We start from the raw sequence: 17,611 nt of genomic DNA on the forward strand, positions 1-17,611 counted from the left end.
TGCATGCGTGTACTGGAATATATACACATGTCAGCCTATGAATCAGTGCAAAAAAACTTAACTGAATACACTGAGATGGTCACAAAAAACATACCTTTTACTTTTTACTCCAATTTTGCTAGTTTTATTAATAAAACTGTCTAAGGGTTTATAAGCGAGGTAGGGTACGGATAAGACATCTGTGCTCCTGTGAAAATGCGAGATTTTGCTGTCATACAATAAAATACTGTGGCAGTGGCAGCAACCTTGGCCTTTGCCTAAGGTAACCTCAAAATGAGCAAATGACAGATGGATCAGGGAGGTTGGAGTAATAAACTAACAACTCTGAGACTAAAAGTATTTTAGGTGCACAGTTCTGTGGTGTTATATACATATTTAAGAATAAATAAGGATTTTATGCGCGTATTAAATGTAAGTAATGATGATCAAAATGTAGTGGGTAGAGGATAGACTGATATCAACTGATGCACAAGTAGATAGATGGTCCATACATGGGTAGACAGACAAACAGATACAGCTATACTTAAAGACTAAATGATGTAATTCTCAGATTTTTAAGTTTAACCAGTGCATCAGTGAGGTGTAACGATTATGCAAATCCGCCTTCTTTTCTTTGTCGGTGACTCACTGACCTTGTATCCCATAAGCACCAGAAGTGCTGCTCTGTATGTGACCGTGACCTCTGATTTCTCTACTCCTGAGAAAATTCACAGTGGTGATTCATTAATGACCCTAATATGGATACGTTTCTTTAACTCGTGACTCTTTTCATACACTCTTCTTTCCTTCTTTCTCTCCTGCTTCTGTTCTCCTCAATCTCATTTCTTGTCTACAAGACACAGCATATTTATTTCTTTTTTGACATTTTTTTAACTTTGCTATTGAAGCTCAGAATTTGTAAGAGTCTGGGGGTATCATCTAATATGCTGTGTGATCTCTAATGTCGCCAGTGTCCATGGTTCTCTTTTTTCCTCCTTCATGCTCCTCGCTACCATTTTTCTATATCCCTTTTTTCCTTCACTTATTCATTCTGCCATGACTATTTTATATCCTTTATACCATTGTTTATCAGAGGCACAATCCTTGTTTTTGTACCATGTGTACTTTCTTTCCTCCTCCTCTTTCCTGTCATTTGTAACTTCTCCTCCCTTTGCCGACTGCTTCCTCCTGTCATCGTGATTGCATATTGCCCTTACGGGAGTTAGTGCAGTCACTGGTCGTCTGCAGCTGAGTGCTTTGCATTAGTTATGTGCACATGATTTTCAGACATAATGGCTCCCAGCTTCTCTGTGTCCCCCCTTTTCCTCATAGTTTTTTCTTTTCCTTTTCCTTTTTCAAATTCATGTGTGTTGTCAGTTTTGGCTGTGGGAAAGCTGGCCTCACATTTGATTCTACAAAGCTTTGGTATACAGAAGACTTTGTGGTTTGCTCAGTAACTGCAAAGCACCCTGGTCCATCACCGCTCCACCACTGTACTTGGGATATATGTTTAATTGTTTTGTGGAGCAGAATTTGTTTGGAAGATTGATTCATCTGATGTTTGCTAATTTTTAGTTGACAACCTGCAGCTAATATTTAGCTTAGATTAAAATAAAGACTTGTGCTAAGATAAAATAAATGGTAAATGGACTGCTACAGGTACTTTGACTGAGTGCTTTCACACTAAAGATAAACCCTTTTGGACTTTAAGCACATGCATCTTAAGTTTCATTTTTACTATATACTGCAAGGTGTAACTTAATATTCATGGACAGATACGAGAGTGACAGAGAGAGTTCTTTTCACTTAAATCTCTGCAAGAAGGAAAACAGGTACATGTCCCAAGATATCAAACTTTTATTTAAATGAGTGATTTAGATATTCAAGGTAGCGGTACTAGGGAAGCAAATTAAACAGAGCAGCAATTAAGCAGCAATAAGCTCAGCATGGGCTTCTGTGTGAGGGAGTATTGAGTTAAAGGCACACTGCTTCCTTGTGTCAGATTTAAGATTGGTCACTTGAGGTAATCAGATACAGCTGTAATCAACTTCTAAATCATGCTGTGCTTATTTTAAAGCACCAGCCTCTCAAAGCTTGGCAATCACAGATAGCTTTGCACTGAGGAAAGTTAATGTCAATTTGGCCAATTAGCTGTGAGTAGAAATACAAGAATGTCTAAAGATTCAAAGTTTTTTTCCCCCCCATTTATTTAGTGGTCTGTTTTCTAATTTAGTAATGTTGGTTCTGTGGATATTAAGCTTTTATATAAGACATGCATTATTCAATCTTAACAATTATATAGGCCCAACATTAGACACCAACCATGAAACTCTTACCAAATCATATATATAAGCTTTTAATTAGCAGCCCTGTCAACCAAAGTCTTGTTCCTATAGTGGTTAAGCCATTAATTTCTCTTCATTTCAATGATATTTTATCTATATAGCACCAAATGAGAACAACCGTTGCTGTTTTTAAACAGTTTCTATGACTCTGTATTTTCTGTGTGCCAGTAAAATACGTTTTCAGATTCAGTTTTGCTGGCAGAGAACTTGGAACTTGACTTTGATACTGGTGGGGAGCCCAGAATGTCAACACAGAGTGATGACGTCAGGAAGAGACTCTGAGGGACAGCTCTACCCAGCATGCTTTGCTCCTAGCATTTCTGCAGTCCTCATAAATATTGAAAGGTTATGAAAAGAGAGAGAGAGAGGGGAGGCACATTGAGAGGTGGGGAAAGTCTTCACGAAGCTGAGAGACCCTGGGATGAGAGAGAGGGTAAAGGAGCGATGACAAGAAATGAGTGGAAATGATGGATAGCTGAGCAAATGAAGAAGTGCTTGTGAATTCAGGAGTTCAGGGCTGCCTTGCCATGTCCCACTATTGTCCCTTTCTGTCTGTCTTCTTCTTTTCTGTGCTGTAGGCAGAAATGCCTAATGGGGTAGTCAAATGAAAGCAGAAATCATCGAGTGGCAGGTAGAAATGCAAGTTAAAAGGAAAAAAAAATCACTAAGTCTGTCACCTGAACAGATCTTTTTTGAAATGTTCAGTAAAACACAGCAGTTGAATTCTTACAGTGTGCACATGCAATACAGCAAAGGATTATTCTCAAGAGGTAGTAGATTATGAATATAGAGTGCAGACTGAAATGAAGAACAATAAATTATTTAACTTAGAAGATGTGGTAACAGTGTTTCTTCTTTAGTTTAGTGCATTTTTGCCTTTATTTGATGATAGTAGAAGAGCTATAGAGACACGTTTTCTGTGCTGGTAGCTCCAATGTTGTTACAAGTGTCCTTGCAAAATAATAAAATGTATTTTATTGTTTGTTTCTTTGTAATGAATTCTTGATATAAAAAAATCTGTATTTTGATGTTTTCTAATATGTTCATTTGTTCAGTCTATTCATTTTGTATTTGTGCCAAAATTAGAGGAATGGACCAGAACCTTGCTGATACAAAAAGCCCCCTGTCACAACGGATCCTCTAGATCCCCTCAATGTATGAGTCAAAGGTCAAGGTTTTTCTTTCATTTCTGTATGGCTGTATCCCTTATTAGCATTTTCACAAATGTAAGCAGGTTACATAAGGTTGAAATATTAATCATGCCCTGGACAAAAAATGTCTGTGTATAGTTTACAAACCATAAGTAACGCCATCTTTGCCACATTTTCTATTTCCTTGTCTGTGCTTTTGTTGTGTATGCATTTATATACTAGCCCCACTACCTACATGCGCTACATGCACATGTGATGTGCATGCATTTAGACATCAAGATAGATATATAAAAAATAAGAAGAAGCATGCTTTGGTTGTAATGGGCTACAGAAGCAGTGGCCTGACAGAAGCTATAAATATTTCAGAAGCTCTGTTTTAGCACAGAGACAGAGAAGACAACAGGAATATCCTGGTTTTGATGTGTCTCTTCATTTTGGGGGAAGGAAGAATTTGGTGCACAGTTAAAGTTCTTAATCTCAACAAACCGTTTAATCATTTATTCAGTCGTTAACTGCTGTCTTTATTTTTAAAGATACATGTCAGCTAAGCTTCAGATGAGCATATGAACATGGAGCTGTGGAGTTGTGGTTGTGGAGCTGTTTGCTCAAGTTGATGGAGGTCAGTCCTTAACTGGAGCTATTTTTTTTTCTGTTTCCTTACTTTCTGTCATATATGTAATGTTACAATTCCGCATATTCATATATTAAACATGGCCAAAGTTTGAATTATGAGGTTAGTAAGGAGGCCATAAAGAGGGAAATAACACAAAATACACGCACTATGAACTGAGAGACTGCACCATTAGCAGAGTGTATATAGCACAGTTATAAATAAAAATGATTTTGAATTGTCACTAATTCAAAACTCCTAATAGATTTCAAGAAAAAAATGTGCGTCTGGAAATGAAAAGATTTGTTAATCATCACCACAAAATGTGGTACCTTGAAATGAACTTAGCAATGTGCTAACAACATGACTTTAGTAGTTACTGTTAGTAAATGATAAATGGACTGGTTCTTGTATAGTGCACTTTATACAACGTGTCATTCACTTAGTTATGTTCACTCACACAAGCACTTTTTTCTACACCTAAGTGCTTTCTGTCTAACATTAACATGCATTCCTACTCCAATGAACACAACTGAGAGCTACTTGGGGTTCAGTATCTTGCCCGAGGATACTTTGGCATGCAGAGAGAAGGCAGCCAAGAATCATCTACTTCCTACTTCCTGAACTACAGCCACCCCCCACTACTAGTGTTCCCACTATTCTTGCCAGTCTCTTATTTTGCAGTCAGTACTGTGAATAGCATGAACCTTTCTTAATCTTTCTTAATCTGAAGTCTCAGTCTTTGTGCTTTTACCTACATTTAGATCCAGGATGAACCACTTTCATTCTCACATTCATTGTATTAGTGTTCAGATCAGAGCCTATATGTTGCACGACACCATCTCATACCCTGAAACTCTCTGTCCATCAATACTAGATCAGCTCCCACACTGTAACGCCTGGAGGACTCGATCGATTTTTAATTCTCGGGGCTGTGACTTCATCTTGCCACGCGCTTGAATTGATGTCCATTTTCCCTGGAGAAAATGTTAAATTATGGCAGCCTAATTATGAGTTAATGCTTTCAATATCATTAGTATGTTAAATTATTTACATGTTAAGCATTTTATTTAGATACTTCTTAGCTGATGTAAAATCTTTTAGAGTGACATAAAGACTACAAATATGGCAGCTTTAAGATGATGGATAGCATCTGTATCTGCTGTTCTGTAGCGTCCACTTACCTGACAAATACATAAATTCATTAACTAAATACAACTGTCAGGTATTAATTTTAATCTTCCATCTTATTTTTGTGTTTTAGCCCGTCTCACTTATATGTCACAAAATAACAATTAACAAATTGAAATTGTTATTCAAATGTATTCCAGTTCATTTTATTTAATTTTTACATAATATGAGATGAGAGGATAATTTATGTATCTGTTCTTATTTAAACAGATGTAGGTGTCATGGGTCTGTAAAGCAATAGAAGATATATCTTCAGATTAGACTTTTTTAATGTGATTATTCCAATCATTGCTTTTATGAGCTTGTGCGTCTTCTCGTGAAAATATATGCTATTAGACATACAGGGGCTTGAAAACTGTGGAAACATGGAAAATAAGAAACTGTGCCAGTAATAATATAAATGATAAGTTAGGTGACCTGTTTTGTATACCCGTGCTGCGCAGCATACCTCTCACCAGCCATGCTGATATGTGTGGGGGTTTCTTTCTGTTAGGATGGATTGGCTCAGCCTTAGTGTGAGGAGCTTGGACATCTGCTGCTTCTTTGTGTCAAAAGGAGCCAGTTGAGATGTTTATTGCATCTTATTAGGATACCTCCTGGCCACTGTCCTTTGGAGGTTTTCTGGGCATGTCCAACTTGGAAACCTGCTGGATAGATTACACATCTCCTCCAGCCTAGGAATGCTTTGAGATCCATCAGAAGGAACTTGAAAGTTTTGCTGGCGAGACAGATGTTTAGAGTTCCCTGCTTAGTGTGCTGCTGTCACGACTCAACTTTGGATAAGCAGAAGCTAATGCCCTGATAGATACATCTGTTTATGGTATTTACAGTGTGTTGTACTCATGACTGTGAGATGCACTTGACAGCTGGAGTCTGCAGGGCTTGATCTGTTTTTGTCCTGCTGTCAGTGCATGAAAACCATGTGTAACCATACCTTTGTGTGTTAATCTACCCTCAGTCGTGTCTCTGTGGTTTGTTATATTTCTTTTCTGTTCCTATTTTATGTGTGTGTAAGTTTGCTTGGGAATCTGTCTTCTGTGGTAGAAGTGGGTCTTTGTTTAAACCCAAGAGGATTCATTACTGTGATCTATCTCCCTCCCTGTTGGTGCCAACACTAACATACTGTGGCGTCTGTGCAGCTATTTTTAGTTTTGGTTTGTGTGTGTGTGTTTGAAGGTAATTTGTCTTGGTATTCTTTTTTATCATTATATGAATGAACATCTTGTTCATGCTCACAGTGACAATGAGCCATTATTATTCCATCTACAACAGATATTTTTGTCCAGTATTTATCACAATAGACCCCAAATAAGCTGCTTAAGATCATCCATTATTGGTTTTGAATGTTTTTCTTGATTATTGAGCTTCTACACCTACCCTCCTAACTGATATATGCCTTTGTATCTTTCCATCTTAATTTTTATCTCTCCATATTTGCACATAAATTAGGGCTTGTTGTATTATGTTTAAATTATGTTGTCTTGCTCTTATTAAAGGACCATAGTTTTACAATTTTGTTCTTATTTGATTTTGTTTTCAGTTTTGTCTAGGTTCAGTTACTTTCCAGAACAGATTTGCTAGCCTCAGTTTAGTTTTTTACTGTTTGAGAATGTTTTGTTTAAGTTACAGTGATACAGTGGCTTTTATATGGTGGCCCTGCAGCTGGTCCGTCGGGTTATTGTCCCCACAGAAACACTTACCTTGCGCTTTTGGAAATCTGTTTTTTCCTATTTCTGTTTTTTTTTTTTTTCCTATTTCCGTTGTCATTTTTCCTATTTCCGTTGTGTTTTGTGTGCTTTTGCCACATTTTTCTTATTGCTGGTGTTTTCTTAAGTTGCAGTCTATTTGGCCTCTGTACTTTTAAGCCAAACTGTAAAGATGAAGTGACTGAAGTGCAGAACTTCAGTTTTAATTTTTAAGGTGTCTAAAGTAAGTGGTCAATTGACATGGTAAATGGACTAATTCTTATATAGCACTTTTCTACTCTCCTGGAGTACTCAAAGTGCTCTATACAACATGCCCCATTCACCCAATCACACCCATTCACACAAGCATTGTCTTCTAAGTTTCTTAGTGCTTCCTAACTACCATTCATACACATTGATACTCTGATGGACCCATCGGAGAGCAGTTTGGGGTTAGTATCTTAGTATCGAACCACTAACCTTCCGATCAGTAGATGACCTGCTCTACCTCCTGAGCTCACCTCACATGGCCAGATGAGGCTAACCCCCTCATTGTTCCGTGAGAAATTATGCAGCTAGAAGATCTGGAGTTAATACAGAGTGTTGAAATTACATTTGGTAGCTGTTCCTTTGAACTCTTAATATGACATCAAAAGATGTGTTGAGAGATGCAAAAATCTTTACAAAGTGACTAAATCAACAATCTGGTATATTCTTGAAAAGAAGGAATGTACTGGATGGCTGAGCAATACCAAAAGATCTCAGAAGGCAACTAAAGTGGATGATCACCTAATTTTTCTCTGGTTAAAAAAAAAATAACTTTACAACATCTAACCAAGTCAAGAACACTTTCAAGGAGGCAGATGCTTCATTATCAAGATCTACATTTAAGAGATACCATCAAAAATTGAAATACCACAAAGTACAAACCATTGGTTATGCTCAAGAATAAGAAGACCAGATTAGACTTTAAAAGAAAACATCTCAAAGAGCCTGCCCAGTCCTAGAAAAATGTCTTTGGATAGATGAAAACCAAATTAGCTTTACTAGAATGATGGGAAGAGAAGGGTATGAACTAGGAAAGGGATGCCTTATGATCCAAAGCAGATCACATTATCTGACTAACGGGATGAAGGCAATGCTATGGCATGAGCATGTAAGGCAGCCCGGTGAACCGGGTTGCTAGTGTTTATTGGTGATGTGAATCCTGAAAGGTAACAGGATGAATTCTGAAGTGTATGGGCCTATACTCTGAGACGAATGTTGCAAAATGGATCACAAAGAGCTTCAAAGTGCAAATAAATAATAATACAAAGCATAAATGCAACCCAAGAGGTTTTCAAGGCAAAGAAAACATATTTTTCAATAACAAAGTCAGTGACCTGATCTCAACCCAACAGAACATGTCCTTCAGTTTCTGCAGGCAAAACTGAAACCAGAAAGATCCACAAACAAGCAGCAACTGAAGATGATTGTAGCCAAGGCTTAGCAGGGCGTCTCAAGGTTTGGAAAAACAGCATTTGAATATCCATTTGGAGTTGTAGACTTCAGGCAGGCACTGACTGCAAAGGATTTTCATACAAATACAAAAAAAAATTATTTACAAAAAATGTTAGTTTGTCCAATTAATTTTGCACCTCTAAAAATAGCTGTAATTCCCGAGGACTTAATGCAGTAATTTTGTCAAATTACGGTCAAATTACTGCTGAAAGTCTGCACTTCAATCCCAAATGCTTAATTTTCCAAAAACGTATGTATCTAACTGCATCCATGCACATGCAAAAGTTCCAGTGTGGAGGAGACGAGATGCATGTTTAACTGTTGGAAGAAGTCTCAACTTTAAGTGACACAAGAACTCATTTCAAAATTAGATGTGACAGGCGCTGTCACTACGATAAGTACAGACATCCAGTGTTCTGCCAGTGACTAATGTCAAATACCCACAGCACAGAAAGTCAACAGAACGCTTCCAGTACAGACTTTGTGATATTTAGAGTTTCATGATCTATATCTTCCCTCTCAAAATCACCTGGGGAAAAGCTAAATGCTAGAATTGTGCACTTGATACTGCAAAATTTTATTTGGCATTTACACCGCTGTCTCAGAACATTAAATTAGTCACATAGATGTAAAATTAAGACCAGCAACAGCTTACTTAGCAGATTATATTTTTCCCTCCCCATGCTCCATGACTCATTGCCACACGTGTCTTAACATTTCTCATCTTTTAGGAAATGAGGTGTTACTCATGCAGTTCCTGTCCCTTCTAATAGACTATTCCTGCATATTTGCATTTGTGTGTGTGCATATATTTATCTTGCATGGGTGCCTTTTTGCTTTAATTTTCATGTGTGTGAAGTCATGGGACTTTTGCTTCAGTTTTCTCTGCCTCTGTATTTTCTTTCTGAAGTCTTTGCTTTCATAGCTTTTGTCATGCAAAATGTGGCTACAGTACTTTTTTGGGAGCCAGCGTAGGTTGATGAAAGTAGGTTTGATGTGATGTCAAGATTTTGTGTGTTTAAGAACCCTGACAGAAGAGCTTTTCACACGTTGCATCCTACCAAGAACTTTGCACAGCATTGACCTCTGTATCAGGTCCTGTTTTGGCTTCTGACAGGTTAGCCAAACCCTGGGGAGTAAAAAAGAAAGTTATATTCAAAGTATGTACACTTGTTTCTTTCAAACTTTGTATGTGTTTGCCCATCAGTTGTAGTGGGATTCCTTGAGGTTTTGCAAAGATCACCTTTCTGCCTCCCCTAAGTCACCAGTTAGTATTTCAGGTGAAGATACTGAAATTTCACATATATGCACAGCATATCAGCGTCCAATGAATATTGTAGTATTTAAGTTCATTCAAAATTCAGATTTTAAGACAAAGTAACTAATTGGATTTATTGTTTTGCAGTATATTGTACAATGACTGTGTGTAATTGTGCCTTTTTGTAATGAATTTAAAACTGCAATCAAATGCCACATACTTGTCGTAGACTTGCGACATGCATAGACAGTGCAGTGGGAGATACAGGCTCCTATTTTATCATTTTTCTAGAATAATTGTAATTATTATATTTCTAATGACAGATAAAAAAAATACTCAATGTTTTATTGATTTTTGCAGCTTGCAGGCAGCAGCATTTATAAGTATAAAAGTAAATAAAGCATTTGCAATCCTCCTTTTCGAGTGGTGGACCTTGAGGCTTCATAATATCACTTGGTGATGTCACAGTGGCTGCATTCTTACTTTATACTGCGAGCTTTAAAAACAATGAAAATGTATATTTTAGAAAATAATTACTCGCATAACTATTTGTTTTTATATATAAATTAGTAACAATTTTTGTATTTTATGACCTCCAAAAATTGAAAAAAAGGCTCCCACAAATGATTGTTTCCTCCCGACAAACTTATCTTCAGATGTTTAGCTTGATAAAGCTGAAAACTAAGAGGTGAACAAGCAAACTTACTGTAGGAGACAGTTTTCTGAGGTTAATATTTCTTGACCTTGAAAATACAAATTATGTCTGAAATTTAAGTCTGAAATCGCCTGCATAGCATCAAATTATATTCATTTACTGGGTGATAATTAGCTTACTACATATCACACTACATATCACTACATTTCGATTAAAACTTGAATATATGGAATTGAACCTTGAATACATTGAATGAACCTGAAACAGTGACATTTTTCAGTAACTGCAAACTTTTAAGCAGTAGTGCACTTATCACTATATCTCTTTTCTTAAATACATCATAGAGTTCTGTACCTTTTCACTGTCACTTCTACTGTGTCTACTTCTACATCTACTGTTTATCTAGAAGGATGTGCAGGATAAAGTGTGAAATTAAAAAAGCTAGCAAAACAATAACAAAGAAGAATAACTGGCAATAGTAAATGTGTTGCAGAGCAACAGCAACACAAACAGCATAAAGCACAATGGGGAAGACATGAAATACTGAAGAATGTGTGAGCTAGAACAAACTGAATCAGGTGGAAGGGACATTTTTACAGCACTGACTGCTACAAAGTGAGAGGTTTCTGTAATTTGATTGCGTAAATAACAGGATGAATTTTAAATACTGAAGACTAGAGGGTAAAATGAAATGAATGCTAGAGGGAACAGAAAAAAAGTGGTAACAGAAACCTCAACATGGTGTTCGAGTGAGGAGGGAAACAGAAGCGAAGTGGTGCAGAATGAGTTTCTGGGTTTTTCATTTTCAGCTAAATGTGGTCAGCTCATGCCTCATGCTGTGGCTCGGTCTATTCACCTGACCAACACTCCTTAACAAAATAATTTGCCACATGATAAATGCACATAGAAAATGACTTCATTTAACAATGGTGCAGAGTCATTGGGAAGAAGAGAGGGGATGCAGGTGTAGACTGTGATCAGTAATATTATGACACCAAGATAAATGAGGCAAAGGACCAAGATCTGAAATGGCTTTTGGCTGTAGAATAAATCATAGCGTAATATACGCATGATAAATAAATTTAGCTGAACACCAGCAGGGTTCAGGACCACACTTTTTTTGTGATGACTCTTTGCTAGAACCCATTTGATCGTGACAGCAATTGTGTAAAATAATGTGACAAGCTACCTTGATAAGCTTGATAAGCAGGTACTATGAGGTTATAAAACTGGGGGATTATACGCCACAATTAACAGCCACGCCTTTTCAAACTTCATGCAGGTTGACCAGCATCCCCTGTTCTCACAGGATATTTGCAGTGATCAGATTTTATCTATGCTGGCACAGTAAAATAATCAAGATTTAAATAGCTGGGCCTTACACTGCTGCTTGAAAAGCTGAACTTCTCCCTGAAGACACGCAACGCAAAAACAGCAAAGCTAAAGACCAAAATTCAGTACGCATGAAATGCCTCACAAGCTTCAAAAGCTGCAGTGTGAAGTTGAAAAGAACAACTGTAATTGTTTGTATTAAAAAAAACAACTCATCTGGAAAAACAGGTTACCACATTCTGTAAAGACAGAGTAATTATCGTGTACTGTTGAAAATAACTTCTCTGCTCACTTGTCAGTTCCTAAAGATAGAATATTCATAAGAGACTCTCCATGATGTGACAGACACCTACAATGTACACAGTACCAGCACACTGGATTGTTAAGTAGGAAGGCTCCTGTCACTGATAGTGAGTCTTTGAAGTCCTGTCTCTCAGCTCTGCTGTGCACAACTACTGTCTAGCTCTTATGTTCAAAGTAAAGAGACCCGATGCTGAATAGACAATACAATATCATCCTTCAAACACGCAGGCAGGAAGATAAGAGTAACAGGTAACATGTATAATATTTATAGTATCATCAAATGTATTTACACAAATCACTTTCAGCGTGCCAGTTAAACAATAGATTGGTGCCAAGATAGATGCCTGTGCTGACTTCAGGAAAGGGCACTTAGAATAACATGAACAAACTGAGCTCCTCTAAGAGTTGATGTCCTTGGTGTTCTGTGAACACACACCTGAATGCTCCAGACCTGCAAACTGACAAACTTCTGCTTTTTACCCACTTATTTGCTGATGATCAGTCAATGAAGTGCATTTAATTAGCAGCACCTGGCTGCCACATTTCCTCTTAGTTCTTATAGAAGCAGTCAGGGTGTACCTTTTCACAGGACTGCATGGAATCCTGTAAAAGTGTTATTTTTCACATGAGCTGTGAGGAGAGAAGGAAAGATGACTCAGTAACTTGAAAAGGGCAAGCATATCTTTAAGCAGTTCAGCATAATTAAAGTACTTGGGAATAACAGCTCAAACTGGTAGTGACAAGGGTGGAGAGAGGGTCAAGAGTGCAGTACACTGCATAACATTTCTCCTTCACAGTGCTGAATCATTTCATTGTGCAGGTCAGTTGTATTACATTATTTGCTGATAAATGAAATCGGGGTGGGCGTACAAACACTGACACACAATGAGATACAAACCACAGGAGCTTTCCTGCCTGAGATCAGACAGGCAGACAGCGGAGCTTGTGATGAAGCGTGCTATGAATGCCAGCCCAATGCAGAGTGTGGGCGAAACTCGAATGGAAGGAGTCTGACATTTTAAGCCTCTTACAGAGGGCAGAGAAGCAGTGAATGTGCAGTAGTATCATATTCCTGCATATTGCCCTGTGTCTTGCCTTGAAGGGTAGTTATGTTATTATAATGGATTAAGATGTGTAACCTGACTGAGGCTCTTAGTGTAACTACAACTTGATAGCAAGGATAATGTTGGAGGAACAGTTAATATCGAGGAAGGATCTTTGCATATTGTTGCTCTTTTTACAATTTCTCAAATAAGCAATTTTGTCATCAGTCATCACTGTTATGTGAAAGTTTTTAAATGCACAGAAACACAGTGATTTGTATTCACCTGCGTGCTCGCTTCCTCCTCTCCTCCACCTTCTGCAGGCCGATGCAGCCACCAGCTTTCTGCGTGCAGCTCGTTCAGGGAACCTGGACAAGGCGCTCGATCACATCAAGAATGGAATCGACATCAACATAGCTAATCAAGTAAGACAGTTTCAGTCAATTCACAGGAACAGCCATCAAAAATCTGCTTACGTTTGTGCCAGTGTGTGTGTGCGTTTAAGAAAAAATGGCAGCCACTGGTTTCTATAAACAAAAAAGGCAAAACAGGGCTCGCATCAAAATCAGTTACAACATTTAAATAAGAATTGTGGTACAAAAATGGTCGTTTCCATAGCAGCATTACTCTATTTGGTTTTGCTTTTTGAAATTAAAAAAGAAAATTAAAAATTAGCCAGAAATACATAATGGCTCAACTTATCTTGGTGACCGCACCATATATAAATATGTAAATATATAAATATACCAACTCAAGTGATTTGATTTGAAGAAAAATAAAATTAACATCTAAAAACTGGGCCTAACGAAACAAAAACGAGAAAGGGTGCTGGGCCAGTCATGCAATGGGCTGTAGGACCCAGAACTTCCCCACCTAAACTAATGAAGTAAGAAGGCTAAAATAACAAGTAAAGCCGGAAAAAACAGACTACTAGCTCATCCCTTACTCCACATGGTGTACCTAGGAGAAAATGAGGAACAGAGAAGACAGAGGAGCAGGAAAGAGAAAAGGAGGCAGGAGAAAGCAAATAAAAGAGGAGGGTGTATAACAAGGTCTCAGTGCCAAGCCCTTTTCTCAGTGAGATCTTCCCCAGATAAGTCAAAATGCATTCTGGAAAAATGGACAAACTATAGCAATCTATTATCGGTACAAGTGAATTAACTTTGACTGATCTAATAATCGTACCTTTCTTTTTCCAAATCCACCTAGGAGTTAGTATTGGAGTAATAAACATTTCAGTACACTGTTAAAAGTGAAAGAGTACCACTGAACAAGAGCACATAATAGGAGCAGACCAAGCTTTATTGTTTGGTCTCTTAATGTTTCTCAGGAGAAATTTCTACCAGTGCAGTAAAGAAATTTGTGACACTTAATGTGCCCTTGCACATCTCTTGCCCTCCTTTTCATTTATTACTTGCTCTAGGGCAGCATGTTGGGAACGAGTTTTGTCTGCTTGTACTGTTTCCTTTAATCACTTCTTGCAGATACCTTTTATAAAAATATCCCACCATTATACTATTTTTTGGGGTAAATGGGACCTGTAATTACACCATTGAGCCAAACCTTTAGGAAGATCCATCCTTGATATGATAAATCCTGATAATTAATTTAAAAAATCTTTAAACCATCATTAAAGTTTTCTCAGCAAGATTATGGATAATAGTAGAATATATACACATGAGTGAATGGTGAAGTTTTTACACCAGGGCAAGTTCTACTAGTAAAATATACTAACTACTGTCTCAGGTATACTGTGCTGGTAGTAGGTTGGACTCCCTTTTGCCTTCAGAACCTTAAATATTCATGTTAGAGATTCAAAACATTGCTGGAAAGATTCCTCAGAGCCTTTAGTCCATATTGACATGATGAGCATCACACAGTTTTTGCAGATTTGTCAGCTGCATGATGCAAATCTACCACTCTAATGGAGTGGTCATATGAATACAGTGGATTTAATGTCATATAAAAAAAAACCAGTTTGACATGACTGAGCTTTCTGAGACTGTGAGTTATCATGCTGGATGCAGCCATCACAAGACGGTCATAAAGGGACAGACATGATCAGCAATAATACTCAGGCAGGCTGTGGTATATAATCAATCGTCAGTTATTTCTTATGAAGCCCAAAGCGTGACAAGAAAATATCCTTCACACCATTACACCACTGAAAAACAGGACAGATCGCTTTTTTTACGCCGTTTACTCCAAATTCTGACCCTGCCATCTGAATATCTCAGCAGAAATTGAGACTCATCAGACCAGCCGATGTTTTTCCAATATTCTTGCTAAGCCTGTGCACGGTAGCTAACAAGAGTGGCACTGAGTACGGTCTTTTGCTGCTACACCCCATCTGCTTCAAAGTTTGATGTGTTGTAACTTCATACATGGTTCTCAGCATACACTGGCTGTAATGAGGGGCTATTTGAGTTACTGTTGCCATCTTATAAAGTCAAAGCATACTGTCTTCTCCCCTTACCTTTGACATCAACAAGGTATTTTCTCCCAGGGAACTGCTGCTTACTGGATTTTCTCTTTCTCTGATCATTTTCTGCAAGCCCTAAAGTTGGTTGTGTGGGAAAGTCTCAATAGATCATGTATCTTGGTAGCTTTTCAGTCATCCAGCTAATGTTGAGTGCTTTCACGTGTCATCCAAGAGGTTTCTTCAGTTCTAAACAACTGATAAAGAGTCTGAGGTATGCAACCCCCCTTGAAGGTGGTGTTGGAGGTCGATGACCCACTATTGACCTCGTAAGTTGTCACATGAGGCAAGCTGTGAAAAAAGGCATTGACCATTAGCATCGCAGGGGCCAAGGTCTGAAACCTCTGCAAGACATTTTGAGCTACTAAGGTCACCTGAGGCAAGGTGAGTGAAGGTTGAAACGCAGTGAATCAGCAGTTTCTGTAATACTTAAATCAGCCAGTCTGGCACCAACAACCATGCAACATTCAAAGTCACTTCAGTTAATTTTCTTCCCGATTCTGAGCCTCTGAACTTCAGCAGGTCATCTTGACCATGTCTACATGTCTAAATGAACTGAGCTACTGCCTTGTGATTGGCTAATTATATATTTACATTAACCAGCAGTTGAACAGGCATACTTAATCAAGTAGCCACTGAGTATATGTATTCAAATCTGTACTGTAAGTAATTTGCCTTGCTGATTCATGTTTCATATACAGGATGACTAGCTTAAAGAATTTAATTATAAATAAAAAGTGGAAAGATTGATGTAATTTCCTTACAACATATACAGTACTGTAGCTCTTTAGCACTAAACTGTAGGAAAAAAGGTTTTCCCTTGCTAAGAATATCAAGATTACAAGACAAGCTAAATGGATAATTGCAGTTTATTTTCATTCTATTCTGCCATTAAACAAACGACAGATTTTTGTCATTAGAGGAATACAGGGAGTGCAGAATTATTAGGCAAGTTGTATTTTTGAGGAATAATTTTATTATTGAACAACAACCATGTTCTCAATGAATCCAAAAAACTCATTAATATCAAAGCTGAATGTTTTTGGAAGTAGTTTTTAGTTTGTTTTTAGTTTTAGCTATTTTAGGGGGATATCTGTGTGTGCAGGTGACTATTACTGTGCATAATTATTAGGCAACTTAACAAAAAACAAATATATACCCATTTCAATTATTTATTTTTACCAGTGAAACCAATATAACATCTCCACATTCACAAATATACATTTCTGACATTCAAAAACAAAACAAAAACAAATCAGCGACCAATATAGCCACCTTTCTTTGCAAGGACACTCAAAAGCCTGCCATCCATGGATTCTGTCAGTGTTTTGATCTGTTCACCATCAACATTGCGTGCAGCAGCAACCACAGCCTCCCAGACACTGTTCAGAGAGATCTACTGCTTTCCCTCCTTGTAAATCTCACATTTGATGATGGACCACAGGTTCTCAATGGGGTTCAGATCAGGTGAACAAGGAGGCCATGTCATTAGTTTTTCTTCTTTTATACCCTTTCTTGCCAGCCACGCTGTGGAGTACTTGGACGCGTGTGATGGAGCATTGTCCTGCATGAAAATCATGTTTTTCTTGAAGGATGCAGACTTCTTCCTGTACCACTGCTTGAAGAAGGTGTCTTCCAGGAACTGGCAGTAGGACTGGGAGTTGAGCTTGACTCCATCCTCAACCCGAAAAGGCCCCACAAGCTCATCTTTGATGATACCAGCCCAAACCAGTACTCCACCTCCACCTTGCTGGCGTCTGAGTCGGACTGGAGCTCTCTGCCCTTTACCAATCCAGCCACGGGCCCATCCATCTGGCCCATCAAGACTCACTCTCATTTCATCAGTCCATAAAACCTTAGAAAAATCAGTCTTGAGATATTTCTTGGCCCAGTCTTGACGTTTCAGCTTGTGTGTCTTGTTCAGTGGTGGTCGTCTTTCAGCCTTTCTTACCTTGGCCATGTCTCTGAGTATTGCACACCTTGTGCTTTTGGGCACTCCAGTGATGTTGCAGCTCTGAAATATGGCCAAACTGGTGGCAAGTGGCATCTTGGCAGCTGCACGCTTGACTTTTCTCAGTTC

The 17,611-nt window shown here is 38.1% G+C and overlaps 1 protein-coding gene across 4 annotated transcripts in view; it reads left to right on the forward strand.

Moving 5' to 3' along the window:
• Positions 1–17,611, forward strand: part of LOC100711105 (ankyrin-1) — an 80,259-nt gene that overhangs the window by 20,845 nt on the left and 41,803 nt on the right. For all 4 annotated transcript variants that reach the window (XM_025909339.1, XM_025909340.1, XM_025909342.1 and 1 more), the window contains exon 2: positions 13,376–13,477. In XM_025909339.1, coding sequence (XP_025765124.1) covers positions 13,376–13,477 — 102 coding nt within the window. The remainder of the gene's footprint in view (positions 1–13,375; positions 13,478–17,611) is intronic.

Source organism: Oreochromis niloticus, linkage group LG7 (genome assembly GCF_001858045.2).
Source record: "Oreochromis niloticus isolate F11D_XX linkage group LG7, O_niloticus_UMD_NMBU, whole genome shotgun sequence".
Lineage (NCBI taxonomy): Eukaryota > Metazoa > Chordata > Actinopteri > Cichliformes > Cichlidae > Oreochromis > Oreochromis niloticus.